Source organism: Pristis pectinata, chromosome 12 (assembly GCF_009764475.1).
Source record: "Pristis pectinata isolate sPriPec2 chromosome 12, sPriPec2.1.pri, whole genome shotgun sequence".
Classification (NCBI taxonomy): Eukaryota; Metazoa; Chordata; class Chondrichthyes; order Rhinopristiformes; family Pristidae; genus Pristis; species Pristis pectinata.
Window position 1 is genome coordinate 37,456,878 of NC_067416.1, and position 17,750 is coordinate 37,474,627.

A 17,750-nucleotide genomic window follows, 5' to 3' on the forward strand; every position below is an offset into this window, starting at 1 on the left:
AAATGCAATAAGGGGAGAAAAGATGAAATATGAAGGTAAGCTAGCCAATAATATAAAAGAGGATACCAAACATTTTTTTCAGATATATAAAAAAGAGAGGCAAGAGTGGACATCGGACTGCTGGAAAATGACGCTGGAGAGGTAGTAATGGGGAACAAAGAAATGGCGGACAAACTGAATCAGTACTTTGCGTCAGTCTTCACTGTGGAAGACACCAGCAATGTGCCAGAAATTTGAGAGTTGGGGCAGAAGTGAATGCAGTCGCTATTACCAAAGAGAAGGTGCTTAGGAAGCTGAAAGGTCTGAAGGTGGATAAGTCACCTGGACCAGATGGAATATACGCCCGGGTTCTGAAAGAGGTAGCTGAAGAGATTGTGGAGGCATTAGTAGTGATTTTGAAGAATCACTAGATTCAGGAATGGTTCTGGAGGACTGGAAAATTACAAATGTCACTCCATTCTTTAAGAAGGGAGGGAGGCAAAAGACAAGAAATTATAGGCCAGTTAGCCTGACTTCAGTAGTTGGTAAGATTTTAGAGTCCATTATCAAGGATGAGGTTTCAGGGTACTTGGAAGCTCATGATAAAATAGGCTGATGTCAGTATGGTTTCTTTAAGGGGAAATCTTGCCTGACAAATCTGTTGGAATTCTTTGAGGAAGTAACAGGCAGGATAGACAAAGGAGAGTCAGTGGATGTTGTTTACTTGGATTTTCAGAAGGCCTTTGAGGAGGTGCCGCACATGAGGCTGCTAAGCAAGATAGGAGCCCGTGGTATTACAGGAAAGGTACTAGCATGGAAAGAAGATTGACTGACTGGCAGAAGGCAACGAGTGGGAATATAAAGGGGGCCTTTTCTGGTCGGCTGCCAGTGACTAGTGGTGTTCTGCAGGGGTCGGTGTTGGGTCCGCTACTTTTCATGTTATATGTTAATGATCTGGATGATGGAATTGATAGCTTTGTGGATGATACAAAGATAGGTGGAGGGGCAGGGAGTCTGCAGAAGGACTTGGACAGGTTGGGAGAATGGGCAAAGAAGTGGCAGATGGAATACAGCGTAGCGAAGTGTATGGTCGTGCACTTTGGTAGAAGGAATAAAGGCATAGACTATTTTCTAAACTGGGAGAGAATTCAGAAATCAGAGGTGCAAAGGGACTGGGAGTCCAAGTGCAGGATTCCCTAAAGAGTAACTTGCAGGTTGAGTCAGTAGTAAGGAAGGCAAATGCAATGTTAGCATTCAGTTTGAGAGGACTAGAATATAAAAGCAAGGACGTAATGTTGAGGCTTTATAAGGCTTTGGTCAGACTAAATTTGGAGTATTGTGAGCAGTTTTGGGCCCCATATCTAAGGAAGGATGTGCTGGCGTTGGAGGAAGTTTACGAGAATGATCCCAGGGATGGAAGAGTTAACATATGAGGAGTGTTTGATGGCTCTGGGCCTGTACTTGCTGGAGTTTAGAAGGATGATGGGGGGGATCTCATTGAAACCTACCAAATATTGCAAGTCTTGGATAGAGTGGACGTGGAGAGGATGTTTCCAGTAGTGGTTGATAGGTTCTTGATTAGTAAGGGTGTCAAAGGTCACAGGGAGAAAACAGGAGAATGGGGTTGAGAGGGAAAAATAAATCAGCCATGATCGAATGGTGGAGCAGACTCGATGGGCCGAATGGCTTAACTCTGCTCCTACGTCTTATGGTCTTCTACTTGTTTGATGTTGCGGAGGTTGTTAGTGAATTGGTGGGAGGAGGCATCAGCTGTGACTCAGTGGTAGCTGAATCATCTCCAGGCAATAGTTTGAGGGGTGTCTTCTGGTGGGACTACTGCACCTAACATCAAACTAAGGCCCCCTTTGATGTGTTGGACAGACCTAAAAATCCAATGGCTCTGGGATGTCTTGAGTTGTGCTAGATAAATGCAAGATGTACTTTTAGAATTGCTAATACATTTTGTGCACAGTCTCTGTTATTATTCCATTGATACCATTTCCTGCAGCACCTGAATATTTGTTTTGTGTACTTCATTTTTATTCCTCTGATTTATTCTTCTGTAATTAGAATGTACGTGAGCTGGTGGTGTTGAGCTTAAACTACCTGGCTGTCAGTCACATTTTCCAGTGGTTTGCAATGCTCTGAAGTTCATGTTGGGTTGTCAAGATAATTTTGGGTTTATACCCCACGCAGTTGAAGAGTTCACTGTCCTGTGCCAATGGTATTTTGGGTATTTTCTACACCTGGTTAAATTACAATCCAGGATCGCCTGACAAGACGTCTAAAATAGTATCACAAATTACTCGTACAATCCAACAGTATGACACCTTCTTGGGTAATGATGCAGGGTTTAAAGACGGATTCTTGTGGGCTGCAGTCAGAACTGTCTGTGCTTGTTGATCAAACAGCGATTGGGAATCATTGTCTACAGTTGGGATACTGAAGTTCAATGTAAACAGAGTGTAGCCATTGGCTATTCCCAGGGAAAGCTAACTCTTTGAGAACTGACTTAGTGAATTTAACTCTGTGTGTGTGTGTGTGTGTGTGTGTGTGTGTGTGTGTGTTTCCTTTGGGGATGCAGGTGTGTTAAGAATTAGGTCCCTGGACTGATTTAATCTCTGTTTGATTGCAATAATGTGGACATTGGCTCTGTGTGTGTGTGTGGCACTCTGGTTTTGAGCCAGGTTTTAGATTCAAATCTGACCACGGAATCTTGAGCATAAGGCAAGTTTATTGTCCTGTGCACAAGTACATGTATACACAAGTGCCATGAAAAACTTGCTTGCAGCAGCAGCACAGGCACATAGCATCAGATACACAACATCCACAAGAAAGACATAAATTATACAGAATTATACAAGAAGGCCCACAATTAGAACAAAAAAACAAAGTCCATTGTGCAAACTGTTCAAAGTGGTCACAGTCTTGCTATACTGAGGTAGTGATTAGGGTTGTGTAGGTTGTTCAAGAACTGAATGGTTGAAGGGAAGTAGCTGTTCTTGAACCTGGTGGTGTGGGACTTCAGGCTTCTGTACCTCCTACCGGTGGTAGCTGCGAGAAGGTGGCATGGCTGAGGTGGTGGGGAATCTTTGATTATAGATGTTGCCTTCTTAAGGCAGTGCCTCCTATAGATACTTCCGATGGTGAGGAGGGATGTGCCTGTGATACAATCTAGGTTGAGGAATACTTCACTGTTTCTCAAATGAGATGTCAGATTGGAGTTCAGTCTGCATTTTTCATGGGTACGATAGATCCCCTGACATCATTCAGAGGATGGGAGGGAGCAGTCAATTCTGCCCTGTGGTGCTGTCTGCATAGAGTTTGCACGTTCCTACTGTGACTGCGTGCGTTTCTCCTGGGTGCTCCAGATTCCTCCCACGTACCAAAGACTAGGTGGTTGACAGGTTAATTGGCAACTGTAAATTACTCCCAGATTGGCAGGAGAATTGGTGGGGAGAGGGAGGGAGGATTTGATTGGCATGTGAAAGAGAATAGGTTACAGGGACGTGGGTGAATGAGACTGATGGGATATTGACCTTTTATGCCATAAACTCAATGGGCTTAATGACGACCTCCTATGTCATGAAAAAATAGGAGAAATGAATTTATGAGAAAATGTGCATCTGTTAGCCTTTGGAATAACGGCACTGACATTTATCCTCTCCTCAAGTTGTCTTTCCAGAGAAAGAGAGGTTGCTGATATACGGTTGTAAGGCTTTAGAATGCATTATCTTAACCCTGCAGTTTTTAATATTTTAATTGTTTTCTTCATACCCCCTCATAACCTCCCCTTCCTTATCCCTGTAACCTCTCAGATATAAACCTCCCAGGTCACTGTATTCATTCAGTCTGGGTCAGTTGCTTGCCTCCTATTTTAATCAGTCTATTGTTGGTCATACCAGGGCCCTAAGTTCTGGAATTACTTCCTTAAACCTGCTCCTCCTTTAAAATCTACTCATTAAAATCTACTTTTGACCAAGCTTTAGGTCATCTGGTTCAGTATTTCATTCTTTGGCATGGTGCCAGATTTTGAAAATGTTTCTGTAAAGTAGCCTGGGAGAATTTTTACTTTTGTTAAAGGAGCAACATTTAGTGATTGGTTGGGATTCACAGTGGAACCATGCAGCATATAAACGCTCTTTACATGTGTAGTGACTTCCACTATGAACTCCCAGGATTTATTACGGCCTTGCCAGCCAGTGTATTCTGTTGTCTGCTGCACTGTGTCTATATACAAACCCTTTCATGGCAACAGCAGGACTGTCAGGAGGCTCACTGCTTTTTAATTATACCACCCAAGGCTGGAACATTATGACAATAAAGGGTACCAGAATAGTTCAACCAAACACACAAATCAACATGCGTATTAACTAAATGTAATTCTAGAAACATTTCTCAGACCTCTTTGCTAAGTAAGTGACAAGTTATCTCCTTTTCTGTCTTACCAATTAGTTCAATTAGCCCTAGCTTTTTCCTTTTGCAAGGTGGTCATCCATCAATCAAAGAGTTCTGGTCAAATCCAGTGGTTTTGAAAAGGATTCACATGTTAAAGGTCTAATGAGAATATTGTAGTGCAAAATGCTTCTTGAATGGCACCAAAGGAGACCGACGTGGGCTGGTTGGTGTTATGTGCAATAGGCTTTTGATTGCTCATTATTCTCTCTCTGACTTTCATTCAGAAAGTAACTGGTACACTACAACTTTGTTTGCAAGGGACAATGTTGAGTTCTTTGTTTCTCTGACTTCATGCCTTCATTTATTTCTGAAGATTTCCATAGGATTCCTTTCCTCTTCAGACTGGCTCGGTCTCTTTTAGTCTGGCTTCGAATGGGGTGGAGAATGTTCATGCTGTTATAGACAACATATCGCAGTTGTTTGGGAAGACTGCAGCATAGAGCAGAGGGTCTTTTCCTGTTTGCACATCCCAATTCAAAACCAGTGCGAACACTCTGCATCACTGATATTGTCAAGCCATCTGGCCTGGTGTTTACCTTGGGGAGCATGTTGCATATTAAACAAAATGTTCAGTTGAGCTCAGATAAATAGATATTTGATCCAAGTGCAGAATTCCATTGTAGCAGATCACTTCCTATTCATTCCCATATCATAACATTCCTCAGCTAAGCACAGCCTGCTGCCCAGTTATTTATGTATGGGTTCATATTTCTCAGAATAATATTACTACTTGTATAAGGCTCCATTTCCACCTCACTCCATGGTTGCTTTTGCTGCTAAAGTTTTCATGCTTTCTTTGTGGCTTCAAGTTTACCGAGCTCCTCCAGCAGTCTAGGTCCTCGCTCAGTGTGCCAGGTGATACAGTGAGTGTGAGCTGGTGGTCTGAAGCACAAGGGAGATATTAGGCCAGGACAGAACTGACAGAGTTTCAGACAAATTGTTGATGAGGTTAAGATATTTCCAGAGTTGCAGGAGACAGAGTAATGGGCAGGTAAAAACACTTGGCATGTCAGGCAACCTCTGTGGAAGGAGAAACAGTTGTCGACCCTTTGTCAAACGCTGCCTGACCTGCTGACTGCTTCCGGCACTTTCTGCTTTTATTAACAATTTAAACAGCATGTTTAACTTCACAAGATATCGCAAGGTACCTTATGGCAATGTTATCATTTCCAAGATAAGGAGACACGAGTACAGGTCAATAACAGTTTGGCGAGAGATTCTTGAGGAGGGGGAGAGAAGAGTCTTGGGCTTGAAGCATTAACTCTGTTTCTCCTTCCACAGATGCTGTCTGACCTGCTGAGTGTTTCCAGCATTTTCTCTTTTATTTCAGATTCCCTACAGCTGCAGTGTTTTTGATTTTCAGGTACTCTATGGTAATTGATCATATCCTGTTTGGGCTACAAAAGGATATCAATAGATTACACTAATGGGCAGACTGTGTCAAATGGATTTCAGTATAAGCAAACGTGAGGTCTGAATAGTATTCCTAAAGAATAAAAAGTTCAAATAGCTTTCTGGGTTCATAGAACAATATCATGAGATTGCCCTGGCCAAGTACAGAAGGGAATCAAGACAGCTAATGGAATGGTGGTCCTTGTATCTGGAGGACTGGAGAACGAGGCGTTACGTCATGACTCAGCTGTACAAAGTCCAGAAGGCACCTGGATCTCTGTGCCCCATTCTCATTCCGCACCCCAGGAAGGATGTATTAATCTCAGAGGGAGTGCAGTGAAGATTTACCAGAATCCTATTGTACTTCAAGGATTAAATAACAAAGAAAGATTGCACAAATTATAGTTCGATTCCCCAGCTATAGAAGATTTATTTCATCTGAGTTTTCCCAGTGTAAATCCTGACTTCATTTGCTTGTTTGACAGATGCTACAAACCACTTGCCACTTTTTGATCCTTAACCTGGTATGTAAATAACATTGTGCAGATCCATTTGGGATTCACTAATTAATCTGTATACAAAGGACCCAATGCACAGTCAAGAGATTTCAGTAGCATTGGTAGATGTTTTCTGACACTGCTCATGGACAGGGGGAGCCCCAACATTTAGAACATAGAACAGTACAGTGCAGAACAGGCCCTTCAGCCCACCATGATGCAAGTCCAAACTAATCCCATTTGCCTGCACAGGGTCTATATCCCACCATTTTCTCCCGGTTCATGTGTCTGTCTAAATGCCTCTTAAATATTGCTATTGTATCTGCTCCCCTGGCAGCAGGTTCTAGGCATGTACCACACCCTGTGTAAAAAAAAACACTTGCCACACACGTTTCCTTTTAAACTTTCTCCCTCTGGCCTTAATCCTCTGTCCTCTAGTGTTTGACCTTTTCAACCTGGGGAAAAAGATGCTGTCTACTCTATCTATACCTCTCAAAATTTCATAAACTTCTATCAGGTTGCCCCTTAGCCTCCGACATTCCAAAAAAAGCATTCCAAGTTTGTCCAACCTCTCCTTGTAGCTAAAACACTCCAATCCAGCCACATCCTAGTAAACCTCTTCAGTGCCCTCTCCAAAGTCTCCACATCCTTCCTATGGAGTAGTGACCAGAACTGCACAAAATAGTTCAAATGTGGCTTAACCAAACTTTTATACAGCTGCAACATGACTTCCCGACTTTTGTACTCAATGCCCTGATCTATGAAGGCAAGTGTGCTGAACATCCTTTCTACTTGTGTTGCCACTTTCAGGGAGCTATGGACATGCACCCCAAAGTTCCTCTGTGCATCAGTGCTGTTAAGGGTCCTGTCATTTACTGTATACTTTTTTCTCAACTCACCGTGGATGCCTAATGTGACTTAATCTTCTGGATCAGCCTACCACAAGGGATCTTGTTGAATGCACCAGAGTACAAGTATAAGAAATTTAACACCATAGTCTAATCATTTTGACAAACTCACAACTTGTTTCATGTTTACTATGTATTTGTGTAGCTATTTTGTCTTGGTGGGGAACATACAGCAGGGGGTTGTTGGGGTCGGCAGGTGGGCCAGCATTGGTTCTGGGATGAGTGGTGCATAAGGTGAGTACTCTGGTTTGGCAGACAGGGCAGGATGCATTCAGATAGGGCTGGTGAGCTGGGGGTGCGCTTGGTGTTGGCAGGCAGACCAGGGAATATATGGGTTAGGATGGGGGTTGTTCTTATGGACTTGGGCATTATACCAAGTGAGAGAGTGGGCTGGAGAATGCATGGGGAGGAATGGATTTACCTGGCTGGTAGAAGACGAAATAGTGCACTCAGTTGGATTCTGAATCAATAGGGAGATCAGTAATCGCTTAGCATTCTGTTTTATTTTGTAGAAATGTGCTCTTCATTGCAATACACTTGGGCAGGACACCTGTTCAATTCATAGACTTAAACTGTGCATAAAAATGAAAGTTGAAGAGTTAAATATTTGCAGCATTCCTGACTATTTGTTTGATTGAAATTTATGGTAACATATGTTTGACCCTGAGCATTTATTTTACAGCTGCCGCTGAAGGGAAAGGAAAGAGTGGGGAAGACTTCTTCCAGAAGGTACTGTACCATGTCTCAGTCCCTCAGCAGTCAAGGTTTAGTGGTGGTATTAGTGCTGAATATGAGTAGTTTATCTGTGAATTATATTTCAAACTATAAGCTCAGAACTATTTAATGAGATCCGTATATGCTGGGAAAGGACAGTGTAAAGGTATTACTTTCCATGCGTATATCGAAGGTTCCTTACTATTGAAATACAGATTATAATCAGTTTTGCATTGTATCAACTGTGAAGACTTCAGTAATCAGCTTAATCTTCTCCATTGGGATAGCCAAATGAATAGTTCAAGAATAGCTATCATGAATATGCATCTTTTATATTGTGTTTCGTCTCGACACTTGCTTCCGATCTTTCTATTGCAGGAAGTAATGCTGACTCATTTTTCACACATTGACCTCTATCAGCAGCCCCCTGCACTTCCAATATTTTCTCAAGGTCTGCGTCCAGCCGCTGCTTAGTTAGTTAATGATGAAATGTGTTGTCGCAGAAGGATATTTGGATTTATTTTCCTATCCCTTGCTCAAAGAACTGTGGTGGGTGGGAAATGGAGTCTCTCTGCTCCTAGTATAAATTCAGCTGCCTGTGAGATTCAGGCACAGCTGGTATAAAGATGCAGTGATGCATGTAGCTAAAATTTAATTCTGGAATTTATTACTGTTTTTTAAAAAAAATGTGTAAGTATGCGCAACAGATGAGTAAGTTTGTAAATCATTGGGGAAGGGAAAATTTCTCAAAGCAGTAATCGTATTAATTTGCTGTGAATTTACTAGGAAGTGACAAGGTCTCAGCCGCAACATTCCATCCATGACTCCACACTCAAAGGATGGTACTGAGGACGTTTACAAGAATGGTTCCAGTGTTGAGAGACTTTGATTAAGTGGAGAGATTGATCTCCTTAGAGCAGTTACGGGGAGTCTTAAAGGAGGGTTTAAAAGTCTTGATGTGTTTTGGTAGAAAAAATGAAAAGAAGTTGTTTCCACTGGCAAGAGGGCAAGTAACCAGAGAACTCTGATTTAAAGCAACTGGCAAAGGTACCAGAGGAGCACGAGCAGAGGTGTTTTTGTACAAGTTATGACCTGGAATGCACTGCCTTGAAAAGACAGTGGAAACCAATCCAATAATAACTTCCAAAAGGGAATAGGATGTATAATTAAAAATGAAAAGTTTGCAGGTCCACGAGGAATGAGCAGGTGGCCAGTTTGTGTTGAATAACTTTCAAACAGCTGACGGAGGCACAATCTGTTGTCTGTGATTAGGAAATATAGGGTGTTATCAGCTTTTCATAATGTAAAAGGGTTTGCACTTCTTGAATTATGCTTTATTTTAGATCCTACACATTGAAACCCAACAGCATAAATAGCAGTGATGCTTCACTCCCCGATGAGCTCAATGCCTTTTATGCACGCTTTGAAAGGGAGAATAACACTACACCTGTGCGAATCCCCACAGCATCTGGCGACCCTGTGATCTCTGTCTTGGAGGCCGATGTCAGGCCTCAGGTCCTGAAAATCCATGCTGACTAACTATCTGGAGTGTTCAAGGACATCTTCAACCTCTCACTGCTGCAGTTGGAGGTTCCCAACTGCTTCAAAAGGGCATCAATCATACTGGTGTCCAAGAAGAGCAGGGTGAGCTGCCTCAATGACTACCACCCGCTAGCACTCACATCTACTGTGATGAAGTGCTTTGAGAGGTTGGTCATGGCTAGAATTAACTTCTGCCTGAGCAAGGACCTGGACCCACTGCAATTTGCCTACCACTACAACAGATCTATAGCATATGCAATCTCACTGGCTCTCCACTCTGCTTTGGAGCACTAGACAACAGCAAAACATATGTCAGGCTGCTGTTTAACACCGTCAGGCTCGGCGTATAACACCATCATCCCCTCAGTACTAATCAACAAGCTTCAAAACCTGGGCCTCTGTACCTCTCTCTGCAACTGCACCCTCGACTTCCTTCAGACCACAGTCAGTGCGGATCGGTAGTAACATCTCCTCCTCTCTTACAATCAACACAGACGCACCTCAAGGATGCGTGCTTAGCCCACTGCTCTACTCTCTCTACACTCATGACTGTGTGGCTAAGCACAACTCAAATGCCGTTTATAAATTTGCCGATGACACCGCTGTTGGTAGAATCTCAGATGGTGACAAGGAGGTGTACAGGACTGAGGTAGATTGGCTGGTTCAGTGGTGTTGCAAAAACAATCTCGCACTCAGTGTCAGCAAGACCAAGGAATTGATTGTGGACTTCAGGAAGGGGAAGTTGGGAGAACACACACCAGTCTTCATTGAGGGGTCAGCGGTGGAAAGGGTGAGCAGCTTCAAGTTCCTGGGGGTCAAGATCTCAGAGGATCTATCTTGGGCCCAACACATGGATACAGTCATGAAGAAGGCACACCAGTGGCTCTACTTCATGAGGAGTTTGAGGAGATTTGGCATGTCACCAAAGACTCTTGCAACTTCCGACAGATGTACGGTGGAGAGCATTCTGACTCGTTGCACCACTGCCTGTTATGGAGGCTCCAATGTACAGAATTGAAAGAGGCTGCAGAGGGTTGTAGACTCAGCCAGCTCCATCACGGGCATAACCCTCCCCACTGTCAAGGACATCTTCAAGAGGTGGTGCCTCAAGAAGGCGGTATCCATCATTCAGTACTCTCACAGGAGCCTGAAGACCCACACTCAACATTTTAGGAACAGCTATTTCCTCTCCACCATGTGATTTCTGAACGGTCCATGAACACTACCTCATTATTCCTCTTTTTGCACTATTTATTTATTATCGTAACTTACAGTAATTTTTATGTCTTGCACTGTACTGCTTCTGCAAAACAACAAATTTCACAACATGTGTCAGTGATAATAAACCTGATTCTGACTCTGAATGATAAGGGCTGCTGATTTGGTTATAGAAATCCTCTCATTCTGGGCCAACTGCTTAACCTCAACATTGCTTTAAGAGCATGATGTTACAGTTAAAATGACTGTGATTATATTTGATAACGCCACGATGACATTAGGGGTTGAATGTTGCCACTGGAATATTATATTTCATTTCAGTGGATGCTATGAATCAGTCAGGTTTCTGTTTTAAAAAAAAAACTGGTTCACTTGTGTCCTTTCGAGAAGGGAACCTGTTGTCCTTGCTCGGTCTGGTCCATGTCCAATGTTAACTGTTCCCAGAAGAGGCCAATAAATCATTCGCAACAGTCACATCTTGGGAAGAATTAAAAAGCAAAACTGACTACAACTATGCAAAGAAGCAGGAATGTTTAAGGATTAGATCTGGTACTTGCCTTTTTTCCATCCTTTTGAATATCATTTGTGGCTCATTGTTTACATTTCTTGACTTCCAATGTGATAAGCTGAAGCTCCACTGAGGATGTACCTAGGCTGAAACTCCAGTGCAGTGTTGATGGAGCATGCGTGTTATTGCTATGATGTTTTTCCGATCAGGCATTAAGCTGAGGCATATCTGTTTTCTGAAGTGGGCACGACAGATCTTGCAGCACAGTTTAGAAGGATTAGGGTGTGATCTATCCCCTGTGTGCAAGTCAATGGTCACCTCTTAACCAACATCATGAAAAATTGGAATACGACTTTGTGGGAGGTGGTGTGTTCAAATTGGCTCACAGTTCCTTGAATTGCAATAGTGCCTGCATGCTAAAAGTACTTAATTGGCTGCAGAGTACCTTGAATCATCAAAGTTTCAAGTCTTTTTTTCTTCTTTTACTCTTTCAGCCATTTTGTATAAAATACTTCATTCACCTTTGACTTGCCAGAAGTGGGAGCTGCTTTTCTTTAAAATTGTTTTCTGTTGGATTCAAAGCACCTTGAAGATTAATTCTAAAAGGTGGCGTGGTTATATTGTGATTGGGCCAATCTTTGATCGAAATACTGAGTCCAAGCTTCCTGCCATTAAGTAACTGCCTCTGTGCTGCCTCAAATGCAATTCACTTGGTGCTGGTTAAATAGCTAGCCAAAGTGAGTCATTTTAGCAGGGCTCTTTCTTAAAAGGATAACTTGCTGGGCTTTACAAACAAAATCCCAAATCCACTGGACTGATCGTGGATCAACTTTCAGAAAGTTCAGCAGAAATTTATTCCAACTAGAAAGGGGGATATCAGGGGAAAAAAATGAACTATCGATGGTTAACAAAGGGGGTCAAGGTTAAATCAAAGAGCAGAGAATACAAAGAGGCAAGGGCTAGGGGTGGAGCACAAGACTGGGAACTTTATTAGAACCATCAGTGAGGGACTAAAAAGTTAGTAAGAAGAGAGAAAATTGGTCATGAGAGATAACTGGCAAGTACCATCAAGGACTTCTATGGATGTATAAAAAGGAAGAGGGTAGCTAGGTTAAGTGTGGTACACCTGGAGGATGAAACTAGGAAATTAATAGCAGGAAATAAGGAACTGGCAGATAAATCAGTACTTTGTACCAGTCTTCGTACTGCACATATCCCAAAGCTATTTGGAGCAACAAACAATCTGCTGGGGGATCTCAGCTGCTCGACCCGCAGTTGATTGCTCCAGATTTCACCGTCTGTATTCCTTGTGTCCCAAAGATATTTGATGAGCTAGTTTCAAACCATATGTGGAAGGACTTGTAACAACCACTATCACGGGGGGCAAGTTATTGGAAAAACAAATGGAACAAAAGGCAGACACGTCACCTGGTCCTGAAGGTCAGCACTTGAGGTTTTTAAAGGAAGTAGCTGGAGAGGTAGTGGAGTCATTGGATGAAGTTTTTCCAACACTCATTGACTTCCAGGAAGATACCAGTGGATTAGAAAACTGCAAATGTGGCTCAATTGCTCAAAAAGGGAGGGAGACAAAAATGGGTGACTTGTAGGTCTGTTAGCTTAACATCTGTTGTTGGTAAGATGTTGAGGTCTATAATCAAGGAAGAAGTAGTTAGTCATTTAGAAAAACTTAATATAATCAAACCAAGTCAACATGGTTTTATGAAAGATAAATCATGTTTGACAAATTTGCTAGAGTTCAAGGATATAACGAACACAGTCAATAAAGAGGAACCTTTATATGCAATGTAGGTAGCTTTTCAGTAGGCATTTGACAAGGTACCACATAAAAGGCAGGTGCACAAAAGCTCATGGTGTTGGAGAAGTGCGTAAGGGTAGATTGAAGATTGGTTATTGCATGGAGGATAGAGAGTCAGAATAAATGGATCTTTTGGGGCTAGAAAGATATAACTAGTGGTGTCCTAAGGACCAGTCCTTGGCCCTCAATTATTTACCATCTGTAATAATGAGTTGGAGGAGGGGGCAGAGTGTGAGGTGTCCAAGTTTGCTGATGGCACGAAAAAAAGTGGGAGGGCATGCTGCATTGAGGATAATTGAGACTGCAACAGGATATAGATAGGTTGAGTGGGTGGGTGAAAACTTGGCAAAAGGAGCTCAATGTGGGAAAGTGTAAGATCATGCACTTTGGTAGGAGGAATCAAAAGGCAGACCAGTATCTTAATGGAGAAAGATTACAGATGAGTTAAGTACAGAGGGATCCAAGTGTTCTTGTGTATGAATCACAAAAAGTTAGCGGGCAGGTGCATCAAGTGGTTTCAAAGGTAAATGGCATATTGGCCCTTAATGCAAGAAGGTTGGAGTTTAAAGTAAGGAGGTCTTGTTACAATTATACAGGGTACTGATAAAGCCACACCTGCAGCACTGTGCACAGTTTTGCTCTCCTTATTTAAGAAAGGATATGCTAGCATTCTAGGCAGTCTAGAAGGGATTTTACCTTTCAGCAGTTGCTGGGGTGAGAGGGTTGTCTTATCACAAGCAGTTAAAGAAATTAGAGCAATATTCTCTGGAGTTTAGAAGAATAAGGGGTAATTTTATTGAAACACATAGATCCTAATGGGTGCAACTGGTTCGATGTCAGGATGTTTCTTCTAGTGGGAGAATCTAGAACAAGGGGACATGGTTATAAGATAAGGAGACTGTCATATAAAACTGATGTGTGTAGGAACTTTTTCTGTCAGAGGCAGTGAATCTTTGGAATTCCCCACTCTGGAGGGTTACTGAGGCTGGATCACAGGATGTATTTAAAGAGGAAAGAAGAAAAAAAGGATCAGGGAATTGAAGGCTGTGGGAAACTGGCACATGAGAAGAAATGAGGTCTGGAACAAGTCAGCCATAATCATAGAGTGGAGGGACAGGTTTACGAGGTCTAATGGCCCACGTCTGCTCCTAATTTCTTACATTCTTATCTACTTTCCTTTCCTTGCCACTATCTAATGGAGAAATCTTGGAAGAGCCTATGCTTTTGCCCATATCAGTGTACCTAATTGACAGAATCCAAGTACTAATTCATTGATTGTCCATTTTTCTTAATAAGATTCATTTTGAAATATTCAAACAGCATGATCAAGTGACTTGAGGAGGTCCCACTGATAAAACCCTTATTGTATCTTCCAACCTCTTCAATATTGCAGTGGGTCCTTGTATGGAATCTTGTCTCATCACAGTTTGACTGATGTCCTGGTAACATTTATAGTTTTTGGCTTATTAACTCAAAGTGCAGTTTCTACAAGACGATGCAACTTGGTTATCCAGACCAGTAACCTTTGAAAATTTAAGTTCATTGAGTTATGCAGCACAGGAACAGGCCATTCAGCCCACCAGTTCATTCTGACCATCAAATACCCATCTATACCAATCCCATTTCCGTAGCCCTCTATGCCTTGCTATTCAAGTGCTCATCCGCATACTTATTAAATGTTGTGAGAGCACCTGCCTCCATCACCTCACTAGGCAATGCATTCAGATTTCATCCACCCTTTGGGTGAAAAAATATTCCTCTGATCCTCTCTAACGCTCTTATTCCTCACCATACCTATACTGTCTCGTTTTAGACATCTCACTGATGAGGTAAAGTTTCTCACTATCCACCCAATGCATGCCTCCTTATAATTTTGTTTACCTCTATCAGTCCTGATTAGCTGCCTCCACTCCAAGGAGAATGAACCTAGCCCATCCAGTCTCTCATATCTACCATCTGATAATTGGCTTTACCAAGTACAATTGAGATTGTGCTTGGTGGAGCCAGATATGAGATGGCTCTACTGGACTTAAGTCATCTCATCGTACTTCTCAACTGCAAGTATGTCAGCAACAATTCGCACCCTTGTGGATGAATCCAGCCGATAACCAGCTCTTGTTCCTTAAAGTGGCTTCCAGCTTTCATGAGCCCTCCCCCACTTTGGTCCTACTTCTCAATCCTTCCCAATAGAGTCAGGGAGTGAGTGCACTACTGTATTTCTGGTTGGAATATTCGCCATTGATGTTAGTATAGAGACTCCCACTCACAGCAAGTTGCAGTGTTCAGCAGAATCGTCAGATAGAAGGGGAGAGAGCAACGTTGCTGGCGTGACTGAGGGCCATGCTGGAGACAGATGCCTCCGTGTCACTGTGATAATATATGAACAATCCACTTCAACAGTATTAATGCCTTCACAACATCTGTAATGTTTCAACAAGGAATGTGGAGATGCCTTTATAATCTTTTCTACAGTCATCTCTCTGTGATAGGGTAGTAGGTTTAGCTGCAGGTAAGCTAACGGCCTCCTGCTCTTGGTGTTCCTGCGGATCACGTTGTGAATGGATGTATTTTCAGACTTTTTGACACTTGCTCAGCTTTTGCTTGCTGAGGTTGGCTCTTACATTTGTTTCTTCAGTGCAGTCATCTTCCACTGGGTTTGGATAACAGCAGTAACTTTGGTTTGGACTCATTTCCTGTCTGTACACTGCAATACAATGCTTTGTGTGTGGTATTAGTTCATGTGCTGCATTCAAAGGATCAAATGTGTAAAAACAGGAAAATTTGCCCCATATTCACTCAGCACTGGATCATATAACCTATTGCCTAGCTTACTTATACTGTCACAGGAGGGAGTGCTCCACAGAATATGAATATTAGTCAAAATCAAAGTCGAGTTTATTGTCAGATGCACAAGTACATGTACTTGTAAGAAAAACTTACAGTACTTGCAGCAACGTCACAGGCGCATAGCATCAGATGCACAACATTGACAAGAAAAACAAATTATACAAAAATTATACAAGAAAACTCAATTAGAACAAAAAAAAAGTCCATGTTAGTGCAGTCATCATAGTGTTGCTAAACTCCAGTGATTAGGGTTGTGCAGGTTGGTTCAAGAACGGAACGATTGAAGGGAAGTAGCTGTTCTTGAACCTGGTGGTGTGGGACTTCTGGCTTCTGTACCTCCTGCCCATTGGTAGCTGCGAGAAGATGGCATGGCCCAGATGGTGGGGATCTTTGATGATAGATGTTGCCTTCTTAAGGCAGTGCCTTGTGTAGATTCTACCAATGGTGGGGGAGGGATGTGCCTGTGATATATTGGGCAAAGTCCACTACTCTCTGCAGCTTTCCTGCGCATTCGAATTGCCGTACCAGACCATGTTGCAACCAGTCAGGATATTTCAAACAGTACATCTGTTGAAGTTTGCTAGAGTGTTGGGTGACATGTCAAGTCTCTTTAACCTTCTAAGAAAGTAAAGACGCCGGCGCGCCTTCCTTGTGATTACACTTATGTGCTGGGCCCAGGTCAGGTCATCTAACATGTTAATACCCATGAATTTAAAACGGCTGACTCTCTCCACCAATGTAGACTGGCCCATGTTTGCCCTCCTTCCCTTTCTTAAGTCAACAATCAGTTCTTTAGATTTACTGACGTTGAGCAAGAGGCTGTTGTTGCAGCACCACTCAACCAGCTCTCCTATCTCGCTCCTGTACACTGACTCATCACCACCTGTGATTTGTCCAACAACAGTGGTGTCGGGGGAAATTAACAGTAGCCTCTTGGAATGGAGTTCAGACATTGTGCTAATTCATTCCCTTGAGGACATCATCAATATTCACTGTGGCAAAAATTAAATAACATGTAAACACAGGCAAAATTTAATTATCACTTGGGAGGAAAACTGTGATTAATTGGTGGCATCCAGTATCAGATTTGCTAAAGGCAAGGTATGTTTGATGATCCTTAAGGGAGTTCTTTCAAATATAAGAGAGCCAATGAAGCCACTGAGGCAGGTATTTATGTGGCAAGAAGATAAGAGTAGGCCACCTGCCCCCTCAAGCCTGTCCCACCGTTCAGTGTGATCATGGCTGATCTCTGGCCTCAACTCCACTTCTCTGCCTGTTCCATGTAACCTTCGATTCTCCAGTCTTTCAAAACCGCCTTAAGTACTTCTAATGATCTAACATCCACCACCCTATAGGGTAGGGAGTTCCAGAGATACCACATGATAAACTTGTTAGCAAAATTAAATCCTATGGAATTGAAAGAAGAAAGGCAATGTGAAGAGGAAAATGACCAAGGGACTGAAACAGGACAATTGTCAAAGGTTTTTCATACTGGTGGGAAGTGTGGAGGGGTATCCCCTAGAGATGGAATTTAAGATCACTGCTCTTTTCAACATGTCAGTAACCAGAATTTGTGCCATGCATGACATTTCAAATGTACAGATTGCACAAAAGTCACCAATGGTCAAGAGGCTAATGGCTGACCTCTGGAGATCATCGACAGAAAGAAATGGCAGATATGGCCGATACTATTTGTGACAAAAAGGCTTCTTGGAGAAAATTGCATAGATCTGCATAAAACATACAGGATAGAAACAGGGTGTTCAGCCCAGCTGGTCTATGCTGGTGTTTATTCTTCGTTAGAATCTCCTTCCACTATAGAGACTTGAGCACACAAATCTCATCTGACACTACAGTGCGGAATTGGTTGC

General features: G+C 42.5%; 1 protein-coding gene across 2 annotated transcripts in view; it reads left to right on the plus strand.

Moving 5' to 3' along the window:
• The window catches only part of LOC127576995 (protein bicaudal C homolog 1-like), a 254,613-nt gene that overhangs the window by 66,963 nt on the left and 169,900 nt on the right, over nucleotides 1–17,750 (plus strand). For both annotated transcript variants that reach the window (XM_052027841.1, XM_052027840.1), the window contains exon 2: nucleotides 7,917–7,963. In XM_052027841.1, coding sequence (XP_051883801.1) covers nucleotides 7,917–7,963 — 47 coding nt within the window. The remainder of the gene's footprint in view (nucleotides 1–7,916; nucleotides 7,964–17,750) is intronic.